We start from the raw sequence: 27,031 nt of genomic DNA, 5'->3' as shown, positions 1-27,031 counted from the left end.
ATGTCGTGAGGTGCTGAGGTAGATGTGGTGAGGTGCTGAGGTAGATGTCAAGTGCTGAGGTAGATGTCGTGAGGTGCTGAGTTAGATGTCGTGAAGTGGTGATGTGTATGCCATGAGGTGCTGAGGTAGATGCGAGGTGTTGAGGTAGATGTGGGGTCCTTAGGAAATACGTCAGAAGTTGATGTTGAAATATGAGGCGTTGATATCATGACGTACTGATGATGTAATCAATCAACTATGACCTATGCAAATGAGCTGGGTTCAAAGAGCACCACCTGAATAGAGCCTCAAACATTTGTAGGTGATACAAAAACAACTTGTGCTCGTGACCTATATTTGGGAGCTGCTAATGTTATTTTAGCTTGGAATTTTCTAGATTCATTTTAGGGCTGGGCCCATCAAACACTTCAACCGCAGTTTTAGCTGGAGTCATCGTTTAGCAGGGTGGGGCGGGGTGGGGCAGGGTGGGGCAGGGTGTCACGTGAAACACGAACTGGTCATTTTTAACAGGCTGGGGTGGGGTAGGGTGGGGGCAGGCTGGGGTAAAACTTGGTATGTCAAACTTTTCAAATGGCACCTTATTTGATGAGGTGAATCTGCGCCTTCAAATGCTAATTAGGCGCGCAATTATAATCAGTGGTATTTCGAGGGTGCTGAGGTGGTTGTCGTGAAGACGGGCATAGTGTAAGCAGTGTGTAAGCAGGGATGCGTCTAGTGTAAGCATGGACGGTCTAGTGTAAGCAGGGATGCGTCTAGATTTATTGACAGAGTTCTCATGTTGCCAGTTGTTTAAAACCCATCTACATACAGCTGAAGTATCGTCAGGAGCAGTTAAAGTAAGTACAAGTTCTCCCACCCCACCCTTTGACCCCCCTCCCCCTCAGTCTTCGTCCCCCACCCCTAAAAACAAACTTCTCGTGATGTATGTTTAAAGAGTCAGAATTGGCGTGTGGGAGACAGTTTTGAGCAAACAACTTTTGATTTCTTCAGGTATAAATTAACGGTGCTCTCTAGGGACCCAGTAGCGCTGTTGTTTTACCGGAGTTCCGTCTTGTCTAGCTGTCTAGCGGAGGTAAGTCTCGATCCTTTTGTAAGTTTCTGTTTGGATATTAGGCCTGCAGTAAGCCAGGTTTATCTTAGGCATGGAATATTTTTTAAATATGTTTTTATTTAGTTATTTTATTGGTTTGTTACTTAGTTTGCTTGCTTGCTTGTGGGTTAGTGACACAACTTGTAACTCCATTTCGACTACTTTTAATGAAGTTCAATTTAATTCGTTCAAATTTTCAATATACATTAATCTCTGATGACAACGCAAGAATATCTTATTTTTAATCTAATTAAATATTAAATAGACATTAAAAATAATTAACGTATTACCGAATTCAATAAACATAGAGAGGGTAGCAGGACCAAGTACTAGAAGACAGCGATTAACCGTCAGTCACGGATGATTGGTTTTATGCCTTTGAGTGGACTACAAAATGAGAAAATAAAACAATCGAGTCGACCCAAGGCGTAGTATACGCCACTATTTAGCGGTTTTATTTTCTGCTTTTTAGTAATTCATAATTTAGGAATTCGACTCTACCAATGCGGCGACTGAAAATATTTGCTTTAAAACACTTTCAGTAGCTCGTGAATGACGATACCCCCACCCCATCCGCCCCCCCCCCTGAATGCAAATTCCTTTTAGGTACCTCCCTAAGTTTCAAATCGTTTAAAAACTAAATTATCTGTCCCTAATATCCGTCACAAATTCGAGCCGGCTCTACGATTGTAAACATTTGGCGTTAACCACAAGCTCACCAGACCATGTGGGGGAGGGGGTGGTAGGATTATACCTCGAGAGGAAGGGAGGGGACTGCTAGTCGTGCTTACGTGGTGGTGTCCCACATGGTCCCCACGTAGAGAATTATATATATAGATAGGCAGATTTGCTTTCTTTAATGAAATCATTGGTCAAAATGAGCAAGAGTTTCCATGAGCGACCAATGCTTTCGTTTAAGGAAGTAAATTAGTTTTAGTTTATTATTTTTAGTGCATTATAAAGTATTTTAATTTAATTTTAAAATCTGAACTACAGACTATCTTTACTTAGGTATACAAACTGGTTTGACCAAATGGTTCGTCCTTTGGTTGACCAAGTGGTTCGTCCATTGGTTGACTAAATGGTTCGTCCATTGGTTGAGCAAATGGTTCGTCCATTGGTTGACCAAATGGTTCGTCCATTGGTTGACCAAATGGTTCGTCCATTGGTTGACCAAATGGTTCGTCCATTGGTTGACCAAGTGGTTCGTCCATTGGTTGACCAAATGGTTCGTCCATTGGTTGACCAAGTGGTTCGTCCATTGGTTGACCAAGTGGTTCGTCCATTGGTTAACCAAGTGGTTCGTCCATTGGTTGGCCAACTGTTGCGTCCATTGGTTGACCAACTGTTGCGTTCAATGCTTGACCGACACTGCGGTCGGCCTAATGATCTTTAGACTCACTTTTGGCGAGACCCTCATTGTCGATCTTGTGATAATATTGTCATGTGTTTCATTGTACTCACCATGTAGGTTGTGATTATATTGACGTGTGTGTTTCATTGTACTCACCATGAAGGTTGTGATTATATTGACGTGTGTGTTTGTACTCACCATGAAGGTTGTGATTATATTGACGTGTGTGTTTCAGTGTACTCACCATGAAGGTTGTGATTATATTGACGTGTGTGTTTCAGTGTACTCACCATGAATGTTGTTATTATATTGACGTGTGTGTTTAAGTGTACTCACCATGAAGGTTGTTTTTTTATTGACGTGTGTGTTTCAGTGTACTCACCATGAAGGTTTTGATTGTATTGACGTGTGTGTTTTATTGTACCCACCATGAATGTTGTGATTATATTGACGTGTGTGTTTCAGTGTACTCACCATGAAGCTGCTGTTTGTCTTGCTGGTGGTCCCGATGGTTTTGGCCGGGGATTTCGCCAAGATGTGGTCTGAGATGGAGGAGAAACTCAAGAGTAAGGGGTGGGGGGAGGAGGACAGGAAGGATCTGGGTCACAAGTTTGGCCAAGGGAACGATCAAGATAAGAAGTGGGGGGACAAAGAGGTTAAAGGTTGGGGGGAGCAGGACGAAAAGAAAGGATGGGGGGAGAAAGACGATGAAAAGAAAGGTTGGGGGGAGAAAGACGATGAAAAGAAAGGTTGGGGGGAGAAAGACGATGAAAAGAAAGGTTGGGGGGAGAAAGACGATGAAAAGAAAGGTTGGGGGGAGAAAGACGATGAAAAGAAAGGTTGGGGAGACAAAAAATCTAAAGGATGGGGTGATGACGACCGTAAAGGCAGAAAGAATGATGATGATGAACACAGAAGAAGGCGACACGATGATGATGATGATGACGAACACAGAAGAAGAAGAGACGATGACGATCACGTGAGTTATAAAAAGATAACATCCAACAAACTAAAACATTTCCAAGAAGTTCACGAACTAAATCGTTAGCAGTTAAAAAAGATTGCCTCGTTTTGTTTGAAATGACAAAAATGACATAGAATACACGTTTACGCAAAAGGCAAAAAAGAAAACCTGAAATATGGCTAAAAGTAAAGCACAAATAAATTCACAGCACGCAAAAAAATAAGCTGAACTACTTTGTAATGTCTGTAAAACAAAAATAGGTCAAACCGAGATAATTTAGAGTAAAAGAAAGAAGAAATAGATTTATGTGCAAAATTATTTAATAAATATAATAAGAATGTTAATCTACTTAAATATTAAGACAGTTTTTTTAGAGATGTACTTTTAATAGTTTTATTTTCTTTGCCGAAGTATAAGTTATCCAAGGGATAACGCGGTCGTCTAGTATATTAGAATATACATAATTTACTATTATTATGCAACTGTAGGTACGAAAATTCACATGAATGAATTGGTTATGTGAAATACAAATATAGACCCTTGATTCTTGTCTCCCACATGTAGAAATCCGCCTTCGAACAGTTCAAATCTTGGATCAGCGGCGGCGACAGAGAAGACAACGGTGAATTCAAAGATTACATGCAGAGAAACGTCTTCAAGTTCAAAGAATATGTTAGGGCTAAGGTATGTCACGACGTCAGTTTGGAATTATTACGTCATCATTGGGGCAAGTTTATAGTTATCAACTGGATGAGTGCTCTATCAGCACTAGTTAGGGCTAAGGTTTACCAGTTGAGTCTTATTATCAGAAACTCTAGTCATGAACAAACCCCTCCACATTCTAAGTCTGGGTTCCATCTAACAACCATTTTGTCTTTTGTATCCTGTACGTCGTTTGTGTTATGTAAATATCGCTTATTCTACCAATCACCATCATCATCACAATACTCACCATTACCACCATTACCATTACCATCACCATCATCACCATCCGCATCATCATCACCATCACCACCATCACCATCACAATAAACATCACCATACCCATCACCATCACCATCAGCACCGCCATATCCATCATCATCATCACTATCACCATCACCATAACCACCACCATCACCATCACTATCACCACCACCACCATCACCATCACCATCACCATCACCATCACCATAATCACCATCACCACCATCACCATCACCATCATCATCATTATCACCACCACCACCACCCCCACCACCACCCCCACCGCTACCACCACCATCATCACCACCATCCCGTACACCAGGAGATGAGAGAGAAGCAAGAGAGAGACGCTAAGATGGCCATCTACAAGCAGATGGAAAAGGTCCACATGAAGAAGATGTTGACAGAGAAGCTCTCATCCCTCTCTCACGAGTACATGTACCAGAAGCTGAGCTTCATGTACGCCATCACTGGTCACTTCCTCGAGTTCTGCAAGTGTGACAGCTCTAAGGACATTCTACAAAGGTGGGTCAGGACAGGAGGGGTCAGTTCTAGCATAGGACAGGAGGGTCAGTTCTTTCGTAGGGTTATACGATGAAAGAAAAAGGTGGGGTCAAACTGTCACACTAAGGGTCAAGTGGTGGGTCTGTCCCAAGGGTCAAGTGGTGGGTCTGTCCCAAGGGTCAAGTGGTGGGTCTGTCCCAAGGGTCAAGTGGTGGGTCTGTCCCAAGGGTCAAGTGGTGGGTCTGTCCCAAGGGTCAAGTGGTGGGTCTGTCCCTATGCACTAGTGTCCAGGGGTCGGGGTATTTATGAGTGCGCTATTTTGTTGGTTTACAATCGAGGCTAAAATCAGTGATAGAATCATCATATAAAGTCAGAGATAGAATTATCACATAAAAAGATCCATGATTTAACCTCTCCCCCCCCCCCCCCCAACGCCTCTAGAAGTGTGAAAAGTTTTTAGATACATGTGGACTGTGTGTTTGATCAGGGCGTCGGGTTTCATAAAGTCAACAGTTGTTGCACGTTAATTTCCTGCACACTGTTGACACTCGCTGCATCAAGTTGCATGTCTGTCTGGCTCTGGTGAGAAGGTCTGGGTCAAGGTCACATTTAGGCTCCGGTCCAATGATGACGTAACTGGGCAATTCCTTTCCATAGTCTGGTCTCAAATAGCACCAGTGTCCACTTTAACCCCACCCCCTGACCTCAATGATGACCGCTAGAGTGGTCTCTCTTTGTTGATGTAAAACTTTGGAGTTACCCAACCTGTTTGGTTTAAGTGTCCATAATGGGAACTGTTTATAGGCTGACGTGCCAAAATGTAGACACGTCAACTGGTCAATGTTTTTGTTGACATATTCCATGTAGACACATACGTCAACTGGTCAATGTTTTTGTTGACACGTCAACTGGTCAATGTTTTGTTGACACGTCAACTGGTCAATGTTTTGTTGACAGAGTCCACGACGGCACGTACGGCAGCGTGGACATGATAGACGACGGCAACCAGTACCCTACAGTCGACTACTACAGCGTCGACGGCAACTTCTCCAGTCTAGCCAACTCTAGCATCGCTGCCTACCTGAGCGACCCCTCAAAGAAACAGGTAACATTAGCCAACTCTAGCATCGCTGCCTACCTGAGCGACCCCTCAAAGAAACAGGTAACATTAGCCAACTCTAGCATCGCTGCCTACCTGAGTGACCCCTCAAAGAAACAGGTAACATTAGCATCGCTGCCTACCTGAGCGACCCCTCAAAGAAACAGGTAACAGTTAGACCGTAATTAGACCCAAGATGTAGACCATCACATTTAGACCCTCCTAGACCCAAGATGTAGACCATCAACTTAAGACAGTAATTAGACCCCTATGACGAGCAAATATTAGACCTGCCGTGTCACGGTAGAGTTGAAGCAGTTCTGTTTCCTCACGAGGTAAGGATGACACTCAAATAAATATTGGCCGAGACAGGTAGCAGACAGGGCGTGGCTAACTGTTCCGTGGGGTGTGTGTTGGGGGGGGGGGGGGGTAGGTGGGGGTGTGGGGTGGGGTGGGGTAAGTGTACCGGTGGGTGGGGGGAGGGGGGGCTAAGTGTACCGTGGGTGTGTGTGTGTGGGGGGGGGGCTAAGTGTACCGTGGGGTGAGGGAGGAGGGGTAAGTGTGGGGTGGGGAGGGTGGACTAAGTGTACTGTGTGTGGATAGAGTCGTCTCGAGGGGAGGGCTAATTATAACAACTAATTAGGACATCTCACCCACTGAGCAAGCCCCCCCCCCACCCCCATCTACTCCCCCTATCCCCCCTTGACATAATTTAATTTATTCTATTTGACATATTTTCTTTCATGTAAAGAAAGAAAAACTCGGTCTTATAAAAGTTAGCTTAAGGAACTGTTTGCTTTAGGATTTGCATATCCAGTTTTCTAAGTTGACTTTAGAAGAATTGTAATTTACCTTGAGATTTATTAGAGGCTAAAGGTCGAAGGTCAAAAAGCTTGAGGTATAATGAGAGAGAACATGAAAGACACTCCAACTGTGTCCATCGACACACCCACTCCACCCACGGACACACCCACCCCACCCACGGACACACCCACTCCACCCACGGACACACCCACTCCACCCACGGACACACCCACCCCACCCACGGACACACCCACTCCACACACCCACTCCACTGACTCCACCCACGGACACACCCACCCCACCCACGGATACATCAAAAGAAATGATCCTACCTTTTGAGGAAGAGACTTCTACAGCCAGTAATCCAAACAATGAAAAGTCATCATTAACACAACCCTACACCACAACATGATGATGGAATGACCAAGTTTACAATTGACATCACAAAACCACACATCCATCAACTACACAATCCAGAAAACAAACAACACAAGCAAGACCCACCCAGTTCGTGTGTGTCATGAAGCGTGGCCCGGGTCATGTGTGTCCAGTACTTCCCCGTGCTGTGAGTTTGTTGTGTGTTTGACCAGAGTTCACTACACGAGTTGTACACACGGTCACCCGTGCTCTCAGCGACAGTTGTAACACCAACACCATCTCGGTCAAGGTACCATCCAACTCCTACCACTTTAATAACCCTCAACTATCGGACATTTTTGTGACATGTCTGTGACGTATTTGTAACATGTATGTAATGTATTTATGTCACATTTATGATGTATTTGTGACATGTTGTGACGTATTTGTGTCACATCCGTGACGTATTTGTGTCATGTCTGTGACGTATTTGTGACACGTATGTAATGTATTTATGTCACATTTATGATGTATTTGTGACATGTTGTGACGTATTTATGTCACACAAGTGATGTATTTGTGTCATGTTGTGACGTATTTGTGTCATGTTGTGACGTATTTGTGTCACATCTGTAATGTATTTGTGTCATGTTGTGACATATTTGTGACATGTTGTGACGTATTTGCAGGAGAGGATCAAGTGGTTCGCTGACCTTGAACTTCAGGAGCAGTTCAAGTTCGTGTTGAATGAGTACATCAACGTCATGTGTAGCGGGGCCAAGCAGTTCACCAGCATGTTGGTGCGAGCCGAGCCAGAGTTGGCCCAGTACAGGAGGAACCACCAGTTCTAAGGTCATCTTTTAGCACCTGCACATTTAAACTCCATTTTTTAAAAACTTTTGACAATATATTTTATATTTTATAAGTATTTATCTGCAGAAGGACTTAAAACCTTACCTTCAGAAGATAAACTATCAACTAACGAAATTTTGTTTCTTTATTTCTTATTAACTTTTGAAAGGGAAGTAACGTCGATAATCTTGTATGGAAGGTTTATACAGAGTCATTCCCCTTAGATTAAACATTTATATTTCAACAGGTTTCTGAACGGTCGATTAAAAAAAAGAACAATCTCAAAAAGTGGATTAGCAGAATTTTTTTATCCTAAGAAATTAATTTGGTAACTTTTAAACCTATGCCATAATGTTTTCATCTTTTCATAAATTTGATAAATAAATGTATTATTTATTAATTTTGCTTCGATTTTAATTTTGTTACATTTTTATCACACACGATTCTTAACCTCGCTGACTGAACACAACACAACAAAAATGTTTTGTTAACAAACGAGAACCACACAAATGGTGTATCTATTACAACACCACACAAATGGTGTATGCAAATCACCACCACAAAATGTAGCTACACCATCCACCCCACCCAGATACAACACATTGAACAACACATTGAACAACACATTGAACATCACATTGAACAACACATTGAACAACACATTGAACAACACATTGAACAACACATTGAACAACACATTGAACAACACATTGAACATCACATTGAACACATTGAACAACACATTGAACAACACATTGAACAACACATTGAACAACACATTGAACAACACATTGAACAACACATTGAACAACACATTGAACAACACATTGAACAACACATTGAACAACACATTGAACAACACATTGAACAACACATTGAACAACACATTGAACAACACGTTGAACAACACGTTGAACAACACATTGAACAACACATTGAACAACACATTGAACAACACATTGAACAACACATTGAACAACACATTGAACAACACATTGAACAACACATTGAACAACACATTGAACAACACATTGAACATTACATTGAACAACACATTGAACATCACATTGAACAACACATTGAACAACACATTGAACAACACATTGAACAACACATTGAACAACGCATTGAACAACACATTGAACAACACATTGAACAACGCATTGAACAACACATTGAACAACACATTGAACAACACATTGAACAACACATTGAACAACACATTGAACAACACATTGAACAACACATTGAACAACACATTGAACAACACATTGAACAACACATTGAACAACACACTGAACAACAGATTGAACAACACATTGAACAACACATTGAACAACACATTGAACAACACACTGAACAACACACTGAACAACACATTGAACAACACATTGAACAACAGATTGAACAACACATTGAACAACACATTGAACAACACATTGAACAACACATTGAACAACACATTGAACAACACATTGAACAACACATTGAACAACACATTGAACAACACATTGAACAACACATTGAACAACACATTGAACAACACATTGAACAACACATTGAACAACACATTGAACAACACATTGAACAACACATTGAACAACACATTGAACAACACATTGAACAACACATTGAACATCACATTGAACAACACATTGAACATCACATTGAACAACACATTGAACAACACATTGAACAACACATTGAACAACACATTGAACATCACATTGAACAACACATTGAACAACACATTGAACAACACATTGAACAACACATTGAACAACACATTGAACATCACATTGAACAACACACTGAACAACACATTGAACAACACATTGAACAACACATTGAACAACACATTGAACAACAGATTGAACAACACATTGAACAACACATTGAACAACACATTGAACAACAGATTGAACAACACATTGAACAACACATTGAACAACACATTGAACAACACATTGAACAACACATTGAACAACACATTGAACAACACATTGAGCAACACACTGAACAACAGATTGAACAACACATTGAGCAACACATTGAACAACACATTGAACAACACATTGAACAACACACTGAACAACACATTGAACAACACATTGAGCAACACACTGAACAACACATTGAACAACACATTGAACAACACATTGAACAACACATTGAACAACACATTGAACAACACATTGAACAACACATTGAACAACACATTGAACAACAGATTGAAGCCAAACAAAGCAAGCCAAAACGTGTGGAAAAAAATCAGACTAAAATGTTTAATGATTTTCGAGATAGTTCTCATTATAAAATGATGTGAAATAAGTCTAAAATGCAAGTTAATTATAAATAATTGGGTCAACCTAATCAGGCATAATTTTTACACGTGCTCCTTTCATTGGAACATACTCACATAGCACGATGTAGCATACATGATTTTGTATTAGGTAGCATTGGTGTTAGGTAGCCTCAAGTTTTGTTATACATGAAGGCTAATGTAGCCAATGGTAGCATTAGGGCAAGTTCTCAGTAGCAATACTGTTGGATAGTGGCTAAAGTAGATTAGCTATTGGCTGAAGTGGATTAGCCATTGGCTTAAGTGGATTAGCTATTGGCTTAAGTGGATTAGCTATTGGCTTAAGTGGATTAGCTATTGGCTTAAGTAGATTAGCTATTGGCTTAAGTGGATTAGCTATTGGCTTAAGTGAATTAGCTATTGGCTTAAGTGGATTAGCCATTGGCTTAAGTGAATTAGCTATTGGCTTAAGTGGATTAGCCATTGGCTTAAGTGAATTAGCTATTGGCTTAAGTGGATTAGCCATTGGCTTAAGTGGATTATCTATTGGATGAAGTTGATCAGCTATTGGCTTAAGTGAATTAGCTATTGGACAAGAAGTCGGAACGTGCCTTTATCTTTTAAAATGACATTTATCGCTTTCAAACACACGCACTTACTAAATGTCATCACATGGCATCTAATGTCACATAATATCACAAACTGTGTCATAATGTCATATTACAGCACATAAGGTCACACAATGTCATCACATGTCCCCAAATGACATCACAAGTCATCTAAACGACGCATCTGTGACGCGGCGGATCTTTTCTCAGACGTGTATGACACGGCAGACGTGACACCGGCTCTATGACGTCAGATGACAGACGGTAGAGTCAGACGTCACAACCACGTGACAGTAATTTGGAAGCCGGTGACCTTCACCTTGAGCTAGTCTAAGAGTGAAGGTTACGTACTGACGTCAAATAAATAACTTTTTTTACAACACATCCAAAAGTGAACATGCAGATCGTCAGTGCAGATATTAAGATAAACATCTCTTGCAGATATTCATGCATACATTTCCTTTATTATAAACACAAACATAGTGAAATCGATGGCAAATCTAAAATTCGTTTTTAGCATAGGAAATCTTTGAGATGGAAGATACAAAAATTGTGCACACCAATTCAGTTACATTTGCTAACAATTATTGACACAAAATTTATTAAAATATAAAAACACACCAGACGTATTAGGAAAAAATTGAAACAACATAAGGATCAACAGAGTGGACACACTGACCACCCCTCACTGACCTTATCACGGTGATATGAATGGAGCTGCATTCAAGTCTTTTAATTGATTAAACATACACACACGCACGCACACCCAAACAGCACACACATATACGCACCACACCACACACACAGTCACACACACATACGCACACAGTCACACACACACTCATATATATATATATATATATATATATATATATATATATATATATATATATATATACATACATGAAAAAGTCCGGTACATAAGTTATCTATACAGTGCTCCAATTGATTATTATGAAAATATTTTACAAACGATAAACTGTGTACACTCCAATATACACATAAACACACCAATATCCACATATACACGTATACACCAAATAGTTCATCAATGTACAACTCTCTAATCTAAACCATGAAATCAACATATCATACACCCTTACAAGCATGCTGTTGTAAATATGTCACATTGCTCAAACCCCTGTTTTGATTAAGTCCAAATGTCAAAGGTCACTGTACAAGTTCAAGTCACGTGTTGTCGAGTAAGCCAACACTATTTCATGTACTCAATCGTCTAGTCTTAGGACCTACTGTGTGAGGACCTACTGTGTGTGGTGAAGTGTTGACAAGAACAAGACACATCCAATCAATTAACACCAACGGTCAAATCTAATCAAATTGTCACCCACCAGTTTTTGCGGTGAATACAAAAATAAACCCCTCAAATTAGTGTAGAACCCTCGATCTAATTTATTCCCCACTAAATACAACAGCTGATGTCGGAAATATTATCAAGGTCCCAATGTTGGTCTCATCCAAAATCACATATGTCGACCAAGGGAAGTAACCAATTACATTTCGTCTCTTGTTACAATCTAGGGGAGATAATGATCACTGCCAAAGCCAGCTGCTGTTATAATCCTGCTGTGACACCACTACTGACGTAGTCATTACCTCCCTTGCCCAGGGTAAGGGGAGGCTAACCCGAGTGCCCCCCCCCCCCTTCTGTAAATAAGTCCCGACTAGAATAGATTTTACATTAGTAGTGGGTGGCGGCTGTCCTTCATCTTAATCAACCCTAATGAGGATATATATATATAAACATATATATATACATATATACATATATATATATATATACATATATACATATATACATATATATACATATATACATATATACATATATATATATATATATATATATATATATATATATATATATATATATATATATATATATATATATATATATACATATATATATACATATACATATATATATATATATATATATATATATATATATATATATATATATATATATATATATATATATATATATATATATATATATAATTCATTTGATTTTTCTGAAAGGATTTCAAAGTGTTGTCTCCCTTCTATTAATCTATCGATTCATCAGCCCTGCTCGCCTCCCTTGCAACGAAAATATAAATCGAGTGAGATGCTGATCTGATCTACCGTAAATTTCGATGTAATCTAAATTCACAACCATTGCGATATTGCCGGATTTAATTCACAAAAAATGGGCCATCATCTAGGATTAGCCCAGGTTTGGCGTTATTAATTTTCTCAGCTTGAAGACATGCCTGGTGAATGTTTGCCTGATAAAAAACCGGGGACGATTGAGGGTTCAGAATCCTGACATATTCATCTGATAAACTGGCCAGATTTTTTAGGCGCGGCGTGCCAACTTTAGAACACGTCCAATTTTATTTCCCGCACAATTTATCGACCCACTTGGTGGAGTTTGGTTTACCGTCCCCGTCAAATTAAAGTTGAATTAAATTATTCTCGTAATTCCATTCCCCTTACCTCCCCCCACTTCCTTCCGTTTAATAACAGCAGAGCTGTGAGAATTTATTTCTCGTAATTTTTTATTTCAATTTGAAAGTATCTACCAATTAAAATTCCTATATTTATTTAAGAGTTAGAAATCTTTAAACAAATAATGTTCCCAAAAAACAACAACAAAACCAGAGCAGGATATGCCCCAGGTCACTCAATACAAGGTCATTTCGCTCCACCCCCAATCCCCACCCCGAGCCTATGATGTAACAGAACGAGAGCATGCTATTGTGAAACAAACCTACCCCAGTGAATGTTTCCCTCTACCTAGTGAATGTTAACCCCTCCGCTAACTCTAACCCAGCCACTAACTAGCTGCAGTGATAGAAGATATCGTTTTAATGTGCTATCCATTGCTGCGGCTATAGAATACATAAGCTAAGTCAACAGATATAATAAATCCCCCAGTAATTATTTGTGTTTATATTAAAAGGCTGCTCCCCTTCAGGCTGATTAAAAAGATGATGTTTGAAGAATTCAAGGCCGATTAAAAAGATGATGTTTGAAGAATTCAATCAATTTACTTTGCTTAAACGTCGCTGGAGGGAAGCTCACCTTTTTATGTCACCGATTTGTGTGACACCAATTTGTGTGTCACCAATTTGTGTCACCAATTTGTGTGTCACCAATTTGTGTGCCACCAATTTGTGTCACCAATTTGTGTGCCACCAATTTGTGTCACCAATTTGTGTGACACCAATTTGTGTGCCACCAATTTGTTTGACACCAATTTGTATGACACCAATTTGTACGTCCAGTTCACACATAAGAATAAGTTCAGCTTTTGTCCTACTGATTCTGTTTTACTGGTCCAGCTATCCTATGTCCTGTTGTCCTATGTCCAGGTGTCCTATGTCCTGTTGTCCTATGTCCAGCTATCCTATGTCCAGCTGTCCTATGTCCTGTTGTCCTATGTCCTGTTGTCCTATGTCCTGTTGTCCTATGTCATGTTGTCCTATGTCCAGCTGTCCTATGTCCAGCTGTCCTATGTCCTGTTGTCCTATGTCCTGTTGTCCTATGTCCTGTTGTCCTATGTCATGTTGTCCTATGTCCAGCTGTCCTATGTCCAGCTGTCCTATGTCCTAGTGACCCCATGTCCAGTTGTCCTATGTCATGTTGTCCTATGTCCAGTGGCCCCATGTCCTGTTGTCCTATGTCCTGTTCATATAGTTCCATCACTACGTGCTACTAGTCTCACTTGATCCCCAGCGACTGTCTTACCAGACATTTCTAATTTCCAGAAACTACTTTTACAATTTTACAAGGCAAATAGTTTACAAATCCATTTCAATGAAATTTTCATACTTTGGTCACAGTCTGAGTTAAGACGACATGAAGCCTTGTATCATAGACCGAACAATCAGACCTCTATAGGCGGCTACTAATTATCATACACATCTAGTCAAATTCTATAATTAGTATCTCCAATAATTACACACCATTGAAATACACAAAATTCTATTATACAAGCCCTAACCAACACACCCTACTTGACACCCTACCACCCCACACACCTTACAAACTTTTGGATACCCCACAATGATATGAAGTGGAAACATTCACTACACTAAAACACAGATCTGGTTGTAGTCCAAATCACATGTCAGAAATTCACATGTTTCATCCGGGTTAATGACGTCACGTGAAGTTCATGGTGCACCACGCATGAAGTGAACACACGCGCGCATTCATCTCACTTAGACGAGCACCTCGCCCTTCTGTTCTTACGCTGTAAGAAAGTAGTTCCAAACATGAAGACTAAAAAAAAACTACAAAGTTAAAAATTCGAATTGTGTTTCACATTTTTAAAGCGCATCCTTTCTACACACATTTTCCATGATCCAATGACGTCATGTTTGACGCTGCCATGACGTCATGTTCTGACGTGGCCATGACGTCACGGGGAAGAGCAGTCATAACCAGACACTAAAACCGTTAAGCACCAGTTCCCATCATAACTCCACGTCATCGTCATCGAACCTTGGGTCGCCCACACTGTCCAGGGTCTGGGTGCTGATGCTGTGACCGTTGCTGTAGGTCTGGGTGGCGTTGGTGGACCGGCTGTACGCGCTGCTGAATGAACCGGAGCTGCGTAGGTGACGGGACATTTCAAAATCTGGAACAAAAAGGTGAGACATATTTATTGAGTGGCACCATCCCAACTACCATCCCACCCAACCACCATCCACCCAACCACCATCCCACCCAACCACCATCCCACCCCATTTCACCAACCTAAAACACCCACCACACCCACCCCACTCACCCAGGTACCACCCCAACCCACCACCTCACACCCCACCCACCCCACCCACCCACGTACCATCTCACCCACCCACCCATCCCACCCACCACCTCACACCCCACCGATCTGTTTGTTGGACAGCTTACAAGGGATGATAACTTGGGTATCAAGAGGGATTACTCCTGCAAGATTCTTCCGTCAGGAGTCTGCCGGTCAGGAGTCTGCCGGTCAGGAGACTGCCGGCAAGGATATCTTTGAGCCGGTACCAATGAGAGCCGGCATTGATCATCGTTGAGCGACCATCGACCAAATCTAACCGAGATTAAACCGTCGACGGTCGACCAATCAGGATTAGACCATGACCAAACGGCAAAGAGAGAAATTTAAAAAATGAAGTATCGGTCTTGGTGTAAACATAACACAAAAAACTTCAGGGTAGGTTCAAAGAAAAAAATTCTCAAGAAACTAAACTTCACTCTAGGTGTAAAGAAAAAAAAATCATCTTTCTCTAAATTAATTCTATCACATCGTTATTGAACCTGATTTTGTGCTCCAAAAGTTCTTTCCTCCCCATATTTTTTAGCTCCTATTATCTTACTTCCATGTTGTTTTAGCTCCTATTATCTTACTTCCATGTTGTTTTAGCTCCTATTATCTTACTTCCATGTTGTTTTAGCTCCTATTATCTTACTTCCATGTTGTTTTAGCTCCTATTATCTTACTTCCATGTTGTTTTAGCTCCTATCATCTTACTTCCATGTTGTTTTAGCTCCTATTATCTTACTTCCATGTTGTTTTAGCTCATATTATCTTACTTCCATGTTGTTTTAGCTCCTATCATCTTACTCCCATGTTGTTTTAGCTCCTATCATCATCTTGACCCCCTATACCACCCCCCCCCCCCCCAGCCTAACAGTATTGTTTTAATTTAAACTTGACATTTTTGGCCCATGAAAATTTCCCCCCAGATTCTGACATTAAAGCGTCGAAATGAGATCACAGTTCATTATTTGGTTGTCTAGAGTCTAGAGGGGTACGGTGTTGGAGGAGTGGGGGGAGGGGGGTTAAAGAACTGACGCCTCTCCTTGGGTTAGCTAAGATTTTAGGACGAAATAATACTAGCACAGGATCAGCCACGTCCCCCGGTAACAACAGCGAGCCTCAGGGTAGACAGCTGTTACCGCCCCCTCCCCCCACTATGGGTCAGCAGGATGCACGTCATTTCCGGCACCCAGCATCAAAGATGGCACTCAAACAGGTGGTGTTAAACATGAGAGGCAAGATGGGCTGGGGGGTGAGGAGTGGTTGGGTTCTGGAATAAGTCGTGTGTGTGTGGGGGTGGGGAGTGGTTGGGTTCTGGAATAAGTCGTGTGTGTGTGGGGGTGGGGAGTGGTTGGGTTCTGGAATAAGTCGTGTGTTTGTGGGGGGGGGGGTGGGATGGGTTCTGGAATAAGTCGTGTGTATGTGTGTGGGGGGGGGGGGGGTTGGGTTCTGGAATCAGTCGTGTGTGTGTGGGGGTGGGTGGGTTGGGTTCTGGAATCAGTCGTGTTTCCTTGGGGGTGGGATGGGGGTTGGGAATCAGGTTTTGGAATCAGTCGTGTGTCTGTGGGGGGGGGGGGGGGGGTGGTTGGTATAATGTAAACAAATCTCTAGAACTATTTTTAAAAAAAAACATTTTTTTGTTTGTTTGACAAGTTGTCAGTTGTAGGACAAAAGGTAGGTGCAGTATGAATATTTAGAAATAAGCTAAACTGTTTATATTGTCTTGAGTTTTAGTTACATTTATTTTTACTTTCTTTCACAATTTCTTTCTGAGAATGAGCTTTTGAAAAGAACGCAAAATGATGTCACATGTCTTCTGAGCATGGTGTGCAATATGTTTCTGTCATGTGACGTATGGTGTGCAATATGTGTCTGTCTTATGACGTATGGTGTGCAATATGTGTCTGTCTTATGACGTATGGTGAGCAAGGTGTCTGCCATCTGACTTAGCTAGAAGCCAACGGCCGAGATTGAGCAAAAGTCTGCAAGATAAAACATTGCTAAAAAAAAAGGACCAAAAAATGTAAAACAAAAATAGATCTGAAACCTTACCCAAACTGCAGCAGATATTGAAAGGCTTCTTCGCCCGTTTGTATTTTTAAAATATCTATCTTTCTTATGGGTGTTCCTGGCTAATTAGTTTAGTTACAAGCGGCTAATTAGCTGTGTTACAAGTGGCTAATTAGTTCAGTAACAATCGGTGACAGAAATAGTATGTTGCTATGGCAACAGAGAGGTCTGGCTGTTAAGTAGGACCAGGATGACAGGAGAGTTAGTTAAACAACGGGCGGATCTGAGAGCTTAGAGGGCAGATATTCAAAGATTTGGGCATAAGGGCATCAGGGCATTAGTGCAAGGAGGGGCATTTGGGCATTAGGACATGGGGATATTGGAGTAGGTAATGGGATGGTATAAAATTTGGTTGTCTAGAGCCAGAGAATAGTTAACACGGGGAGGTATCGCACTAGTATCGCCAGACTTAACCCGGCGTTTACAAGCTAGTATCGATACACCCATCCCAGTTGGAACAGTAGCGACGATACCGGTATAAAATCACGATTGTGTATTGCAATGTTCGTCTAATTATCGCCACATTCACATTTTGCTTCAGGTCCCCGCTGTTCTATCTTTAGAATTCGTGTCAATAAAAACTTTCTCTCAGTCAGCGATAGATCACAAGACTAATGAACTTGTAGAATATATCACTTTAAGATACAAGTCTCAGACTGACAAGACTGATCACCCCATATCCCATCTCACCCAAGTTAACAACATGGCGGCTATCCTTTATTACGGGCACAGATGTTCCGTCGCCATGGCAACCGGTGTAATAAAAAAAAAGGACACAGAATTCGACTTTTATTAAAATTCCACTTTTATCTACTGTATGTTAAATTTTAGGCAAATATTGATAAACTTGTTAGTTTTCTAGTGAATATTCGGGAAACTCTTTATTGACAAAACTAAAGTGACTTGATAGTTAACTTGCTATACAGGTGAAGTAAAATGTCAAGAAACTTGTTACTTGAAGTAAAATGTCAAGAAACTTGCTATACAGGTGAAGTAAATTGTCAAGAAACTTATTATACAGGTGAAGTAAAATGTCAAGAAACTTGCTATACAGGTGAAGTAAATTGTCAAGAAACTTGTTATACAGGTGAAGTAAAATGTCAAGAAACTTGTTATACAGGTACAGTAAAATGTCAAGAAACTTGTTATACAGGTACAGTAAAATGTCAAGAAACTTGTTATACAGGTACAGTAAAATGTCAAGAAACTTGTTATACAGGTACCGTAAAATGTCAAGAAACTTATTATACAGGTGAAGTAAATTGTCAAGAAACTTGTTATTTGAAGTAAATTGTCAAGAAACTTGTTATACAGGTACAGTAAAATGTCAAGAAATTTGTTATACAGGTACAGTAAAGTGTCAAGAAACTTGTTATACAGGTACAGTAAAATGTCAAGAAACGTATTATACAGGTGAAGTAAATTGTCAAGAAACTTGTTATACAGGTAGAGTAAAATGTCAAGAAACTTATTATACAGGTGAAGTAAATTGTCAAGAAACTTGTTATTTGAAGTAAATTGTCAAGAAACTTGTTATACAGGTACAGTAAAATGTCAAGAAATTTGTTATACAGGTACAGTAAAGTGTCAAGAAACTTGTTATACAGGTACAGTAAAATGTCAAGAAACTTGTTATACAGGTACAGTAAAATGTCAAGAAACTTGTTATACAGGTACAGTAAAATGTCAAGAAACGTATTATACAGGTGAAGTAAATTGTCAAGAAACTTGTTATACAGGTAGAGTAAAATGTCAAGAAACTTATTATACAGGTGAAGTAAATTGTCAAGAAACTTGTTATACAGGTACAGTAAAATGTCAAGAAACTTGTTATACAGGTACAGTAAAATGTCAAGAAACTTATTATACAGGTACAGTAAAATGTCAAGAAACTTGTTATACAGGTACAGTAAAATGTCAAGAAACTTATTATACAGGTGAAGTAAATTGTCAAGAAACGTGTTATACAGGTACAGTAAAATGTCAAGAAACTTGTTATACAGGTACAGTAAAATGTCAAGAAACTTGTTATACAGGTACAGTAAAATGTCAAGAAACTTATTATACAGGTGAAGTAAATTGTCAAGAAACGTGTTATACAGGTACAGTAAAATGTCAAGAAACTTGTTATACAGGTACAGTAAAATGTCAAGAAACTTGTTATACAGGTACAGTAAAATGTCAAGAAACTTGTTATACAGGTACCGTAAAATGTCAAGAAACTTATTATACAGGTGAAGTAAATTGTCAAGAAACTTGTTATTTGAAGTAAATTGTCAAGAAACTTGTTATACAGGTACAGTAAAATGTCAAGAAATTTGTTATACAGGTACAGTAAAGTGTCAAGAAACTTGTTATACAGGTACAGTAAAATGTCAAGAAACTTGTTATACAGGTACAGTAAAATGTCAAGAAACTTGTTATACAGGTACAGTAAAATGTCAAGAAACTTATTATACAGGTGAAGTAAATTGTCAAGAAACTTGTTATACAGGTACAGTAAAATGTCAAGAAACTTATTATACAGGTGAAGTAAATTGTCAAGAAACTTGTTATACAGGTACAGTAAAATGTCAAGGAACTTGTTATACAGGTACAGTAAAATGTCAAGAAACTTATTATACAGGTACAGTAAAATGTCAAGAAACTTGTTATACAGGTACAGTAAAATGTCAAGAAACTTATTATACAGGTGAAGTAAATTGTCAAGAAACTTGTTATACAGGTACAGTAAAATGTCAAGAAACTTATTATACAGGTGAAGTAAATTGTCAAGAAACTTGTTATACAGGTACAGTAAAATGTCAAGAAACTTGTTATACAGGTACAGTAAAATGTCAAGAAACTTATTATACAGGTGAAGTAAATTGTCAAGAAACGTGTTATACAGGTACAGTAAAATGTCAAGAAACTTGTTATACAGGTACAGTAAAATGTCAAGAAACTTGTTATACAGGTACAGTAAAATGTCAAGAAACTTGTTATACAGGTACAGTAAAATGTCAAGAAACTTATTATACAGGTGAAGTAAATTGTCAAGAAACTTGTTATTTGAAGTAAATTGTCAAGAAACTTGTTATACAGGTACAGTAAAATGTCAAGAAATTTGTTATACAGGTACAGTAAAGTGTCAAGAAACTTGTTATACAGGTACAGTAAAATGTCAAGAAACTTGTTATACAGGTACAGTAAAATGTCAAGAAACTTGTTATACAGGTACAGTAAAATGTCAAGAAACTTGTTATACTGTTGAAGTAAAATGTCAAGAAACGTGCTGCCCCTGCCGGAGTTTTCTTCAGACAAGGGAGACAATGTGCTGACTCCATTAGCCCTACACAGTCTGTTAATCCCATTAGGAAATCATTTCTCTCCCCTGTCGAGGCCCACCCCAATGCTAGACCAGAGCTGATGCGGTGAATGAAACTGTTTGAATCTATTGAGTCATGTGACAGCAATGTTGACAAAAGTGCAGCTATTTTTAGCCGACCTAGAGTTGGCACGTGAAGTTTTTGGCACACATTAGGTGCTCAGCTTCAGACTTAAGATGCTTCGTTCTTCACTGAACACATTCACCGTACATATACCGTACACATACCGCACACATACTGTACACATACCGTACACATACCGTACACATACCGTACACACACCGTACACATACTGTACACATACCGTACACATACTGTACACACACCGTACACATACCGTACACATACCGTACACATACTGTACACATACCGTACACATACCGTACACATACTGTACACATACCGTACACATACCGTACACATACCGTACACACACCGTACACATACCGTACACATACCGTACACATACTGTACACATACTGTACACATACCGTACACACACCGTACACATACCGTACACATACCGTACACACACCGTACACATACCGTACACATACCGTACACATACTGTACACATACCGTACACACACCGTACACATACCGTACACATACCGTACACACACCGTACACATACCGTACACATACCGCATCCATACCACATCCATATTGCATCCATAGGACATCCATATCACATCACATCCATATCACATCACATCACATCACATCACATCCATATCACATCCATATCACATCACATCCATATCACATCACATCCATATCACATCCATATCACATCACATCCATATCACATCACATCCATATCACATCACATCCACATCACATCACATCCATATCAGATCACATGCATATCACTACCACATACATATCAAAATTTATATCACAATACCACGTGATGTAAAAAAACACGTGACTAGTCTCCATGGCAACCAAAGAGCTTCCATATCAACACTGTAATTTGTTGCTATACACCTGGTCAAAACTAATTAAAGAAAACTATCCAGCCGCGCGACCACACCAGCATACAAGCATGCGAACACGGACAAAAGAAACACAGACAGCAGGAATTAGGTTCCCGGTCACTAGAGGGCGCTCGTTTCGTTCCTTGAATCAGCTGACCGGCAGACGACAATTAGAGTTTTCTCATTTTACCCAAATCGTAAACAACAGGTCTGGGAGATATTCCTTTAATAAACACACTCTCACACACAAATACACACACACACATATACACAGCGCTGCAGAAGTTAAAAAAAAAAGCTTGACGTAGCTTCCATTTTGAAGAAAACTGAGCTTATGTTAAAATAGGCCACACCCACTCATGCTATTAAAAATTGGAATTTATTTTTTGCTTAGTTTGGTTCAAGATTCCGGAGATTGATCAGCACTTTTAGGCGAATACCGTATGTCGGAATTCGGGATCGGCACTTTTAGACGAATAACTTATGTCGGAATTCGGGATTGGCACTTTTAGACGAATAACTTATGTCGGAATTCGGGACCGGCACTTTTAGACAAATAACGTATGTCGGAATTCGGGATCGGCACTTTTAGACGAATACCGTATGTCGGAATTCGGGATCGGCACTTTTAGATGAATACCGTATGTCGGAATATAACCACACATACACATACAATCACACATACACATACAACCACACGCTCTGATTAATTGATTCACTCACAGTCTTCTGTAACCACACAAACTCTCATACAAACATCACACATACATACACACACATACATATATACTGATTTTGGGATAATATGTTGTAAAAATAGTGATGATGTTGATCAAATGTAGTGGATGTGATGATGTTGGTGTGCTGTACAGGATGTGTTGATGTTGATGTTTTGTAGTGGATGTGTTGTTGTTGATGTATTGTAGCAGATGTGATGATGTTGATGTTTTGTAGTGGATGTGTTGTTGTTGATGTATTGTAGCAGATGTGATGATGTTGATGTTTTGTAGTGGATGTGTTGTTGTTGATGTATTGTAGCAGATGTGATGATGTTGATGTTTTGTAGTGGATGTGTTGTTGTTGATGTATTGTAGCAGATGTGATGATGTTGATGTGCTGTAGCGGATGTGATGACGTGTTATAGCTTATGTGATGATGTGTGGGAAAAGAACAGCGGCAACTAGCACGCCAGGAAAAGATGGGGAGGAAACAAAAAATAATTTGCCCGGGGCACCCAACTTCCTGACATATTATCACCCCCCCCCCCCCCCTCCCGGGCCTCCACTACCCTCACCAATCAATTCTTGTAACAATCGCTGAATTATGTTTCCCCACTAACGTCCCTCCGTCTGATTCCACCCCCACCCTCACCCTGACCTTATTTTATTTCACTTGTTTAAAAAAAAAAATTGTGTCTAAAAACCTAGATATCTTATTTGGAATAATTTAGTTTTGTTGTGTGGTATTTGTAGACACAGTTATTGGTAGTACTTGCAGACACAGTGCTAGTCTAGACAGCCGTGTATGTCATCCGGTGTGCTGATTAGTGCTAGGTAGCATTGGATAGTGCTGGTCAGTGCTGACATAGTGCTGGTCAGTGCCGGTCAGTGCTGACATAGTGCTGGTCAGTGCCGGTCAGTGCTGACATAGTGCTGGTCAGTGCTGACATAGTGCTGGTCAGTGCTGACATAGTGCTGGTCAGTGCCGGTCAGTGCTGACATAGTGCTGGTCAGTGCCGGTCAGTGCTGACATAGTGCTGGTCAGTGCTGACATAGTGCTGGTCAGTGCTGGTCAGTGCTGACATAGTGCTGGTCAGTGCTGGTCAGTGCTGGTCAGTGCTGGTCAGTGCTGACATAGTGCTGGTCAGTGCTGGTCAGTGCTGACATAGTGCTGGTCAGTGCTGGTCAGTGCTGGTCAGTGCTGGTCAGTGCCGGTCAGTGCTGACATAGTGCTGGTCAGTGCCGGTCAGTGCTGACATAGTGCTGGTCAGTGCTGACATAGTGCTGGTCAGTGCTGGTCAGTGCTGACATAGTGCTGGTCAGTGCTGACATAGTGCTGGTCAGTGCTGGTCAGTGCTGACATAGTGCTGGTCAGTGCTGGTCAGTGCTGGTCAGTGCTGGTCAGTGCTGACATAGTGCTGGTCAGTGCTGACATAGTGCTGGTCAGTGCTGGTCAGTGCTGGTCAGTGCTGGTCAGTGCTGACATAGTGCTGGTCAGTGCTGGTCAGTGCTGACATAGTGCTGGTCAGTGCTGACATAGTGCTGGTCAGTGCTGGTCAGTGCTGACATAGTGCTGGTCAGTGCTGGTCAGTGCTGGTCAGTGCTGGTCAGTGCTGACATAGTGCTGGTCAGTGCTGGTCAGTGCTGGTCAGTGCTGGTCAGTGCTGGTCAGTGCTGGTCAGTGCTGACATAGTGCTGGTCAGTGCTGACATAGTGCTGGTCAGTGCTGGTCAGTGCTGACATAGTGCTGGTCAGTGCTGGTCAGTGCTGGTCAGTGCTGGTCAGTGCTGACATAGTGCTGGTCAGTGCTGGTCAGTGCTGACATAGTGCTGGTCAGTGCTGACATAGTGCTGGTCAGTGCTGGTCAGTGCTGACATAGTGCTGGTCAGTGCTGGTCAGTGCTGGTCAGTGCTGACATAGTGCTGGTCAGTGCTGACATAGTGCTGGTCAGTGCTGGTCAGTGCTGACATAGTGCTGGTCAGTGCTGACATAGTGCTGGTCAGTGCTGACATAGTGCTGGTCAGTGCTGACATAGTGCTGGTCAGTGCTGACATAGTGCTGGTCAGTGCTGACATAGTGCTGGTCAGTGCTGGTCAGTGCTGACATAGTGCTGGTCAGTGCTGACATAGTGCTGGTCAGTGCTGGTCAGTGCTGGTCAGTGCTGACATAGTGCTGGTCAGTGCTGACATAGTGCTGGTCAGTGCTGACATAGTGCTGGTCAGTGCTGGTCAGTGCTGACATAGTGCTGGTCAGTGCTGGTCAGTGCTGACATAGTGCTGGTCAGTGCTGGTCAGTGCTGGTCAGTGCTGACATAGTGCTGGTCAGTGCTGACATAGTGCTGGTCAGTGCTGGTCAGTGCTGGTCAGTGCTGGTCAGTGCCGGTCAGTGCTGACATAGTGCTGGTCAGTGCTGACATAGTGCTGGTCAGTGCTGGTCAGTGCTGACATAGTGCTGGTCAGTGCTGGTCAGTGCTGGTCAGTGCTGGTCAGTGCTGACATAGTGCTGGTCAGTGCTGGTCAGTGCTGGTCAGTGCTGACATAGTGCTGGTCAGTGCTGACATAGTGCTGGTCAGTGCTGACATAGTGCTGGTCAGTGCTGGTCAGTGCTGACATAGTGCTGGTCAGTGCTGGTCAGTGCTGGTCAGTGCTGACATAGTGCTGGTCAGTGCTGACATAGTGCTGGTCAGTGCTGGTCAGTGCTGGTCAGTGCTGACATAGTGCTGGTCAGTGCTGACATAGTGCTGGTCAGTGCCGGTCAGTGCTGACATAGTGCTGGTCAGTGCTGACATAGTGCTGGTCAGTGCTGGTCAGTGCTGACATAGTGCTGGTCAGTGCTGGTCAGTGCTGGTCAGTGCTGGTCAGTGCTGACATAGTGCTGGTCAGTGCTGGTCAGTGCTGGTCAGTGCTGACATAGTGCTGGTCAGTGCTGACATAGTGCTGGTCAGTGCTGACATAGTGCTGGTCAGTGCTGACATAGTGCTGGTCAGTGCTGACATAGTGCTGGTCAGTGCTGACATAGTGCTGGTCAGTGCTGGTCAGTGCTGACATAGTGCTGGTCAGTGCTGGTCAGTGCTGGTCAGTGCTGGTCAGTGCTGACATAGTGCTGGTCAGTGCTGACATAGTGCTGGTCAGTGCTGACATAGTGCTGGTCAGTGCTGACATAGTGCTGGTCAGTGCTGACATAGTGCTGGTCAGTGCTGACATAGTGCTGGTCAGTGCTGACATAGTGCTGGTCAGTGCTGACATAGTGCTGGTCAGTGCTGGTCAGTGCTGACATAGTGCTGGTCAGTGCTGGTCAGTGCTGGTCAGTGCTAGTGACCACTGAGTATTGCTGACGAGTGCACGTTGTTGTCGTCCCAGGCTAAATGTCTCTGAGTTAACTTTCAACTAAACCACCATTTGAGTAACCTTTCAATAACCGTAACCCTTTGGAAGTTAAAGAAATTCCGCATTAATCCAGGAGCTAACCTACAGTTAACCTAGAGTTAGAGTTAACCTAGAGTTAACCTGGCGCAGTGAAAAATATTTGACGATATTTCCGTGATTTTCACAATTCTACCACTCCTATTTTCGAGACTTCCAAAGGTCTATTTCTATTTTCCTCAAGTCCAGAGTTCTAAAAAATCTTTTTAAAGAATACTACGCTATCTATTTCTTGATTGTTAGAGTTCTACAAAATCTATTTTTGAAATGCCCCTAGTTCTACAAAATCTATTTTTGAAATGTTCCTAGTTCTGCAAAAATCTATTTTCGTGATATTCCCAGTTCTACTATATCTGTTTCCCTGATTCTGCTGGGTGCCATAAAAAATGTCAGAAGACTGATATCACGACCAATATTGTCTCAATTTCTTCTCCTTCTAGTGTGAGTAAACCTAGCGAAAGTTGAGCGAGGCGTGATTGCACGTGAGATGGAGGAGGGGCAGGTCTGTCCAAATGGCTCATTCCGGTCCGGCTTGTAGGGACAGAGAAACGGTCTGGGAGAAACCTTTATGTCCCCACGTCATAGATAGCACAGATTATTTTTTCCCTCGCGTTCTCTCAAGTTTTAATTTCGGTGTGTTATTTACTTGGGCGCTCGCGTTTTTTCATTGGAGTCAGAGTAGGGTGTAATGGTGAGTGCGTGTGTGATGTTTGTAGTTGAGTGGGGCATGAGTGGGTGTGAGGTGGTGTGTGA

At 41.3% G+C, this 27,031-nt stretch overlaps 2 protein-coding genes across 2 annotated transcripts in view; one reads left to right on the top strand and one right to left on the bottom strand.

Annotated features, from left to right (window-relative positions):
* The first annotated feature begins 941 nt into the window (after window positions 1-941).
* Window positions 942-8,390, top strand: LOC131934973 (DNA ligase 1). The gene is made up of 7 exons (XM_059291248.1): window positions 942-1,072; window positions 2,910-3,423; window positions 3,973-4,092; window positions 4,697-4,899; window positions 5,836-5,983; window positions 7,828-7,990; window positions 8,238-8,390. Exons 2-6 carry the CDS (start codon window positions 2,920-2,922, stop codon window positions 7,987-7,989), a joined length of 1,137 nt encoding a protein of 378 aa, XP_059147231.1. The 5' UTR covers window positions 942-1,072; window positions 2,910-2,919; the 3' UTR covers window position 7,990; window positions 8,238-8,390.
* Window positions 8,391-15,384: 6,994 nt separating this feature from the next.
* The window catches only part of LOC131934977 (metabotropic glutamate receptor), an 83,996-nt gene continuing 72,349 nt past the window's right edge, over window positions 15,385-27,031 (bottom strand). Inside the window, exon 12 of the mRNA XM_059291253.1 lies at window positions 15,385-15,548. Within this exon, the coding sequence (XP_059147236.1) occupies window positions 15,385-15,548 (164 nt within the window). The remainder of the gene's footprint in view (window positions 15,549-27,031) is intronic.

This window comes from Physella acuta, unplaced genomic scaffold, assembly GCF_028476545.2.
Source record: "Physella acuta isolate Inbredline_101_S28 unplaced genomic scaffold, ASM2847654v3 ptg000125l, whole genome shotgun sequence".
NCBI classification, from domain to species: Eukaryota; Metazoa; Mollusca; class Gastropoda; family Physidae; genus Physella; species Physella acuta.
This window is presented reverse-complemented; position numbering and strand designations above follow the sequence as displayed.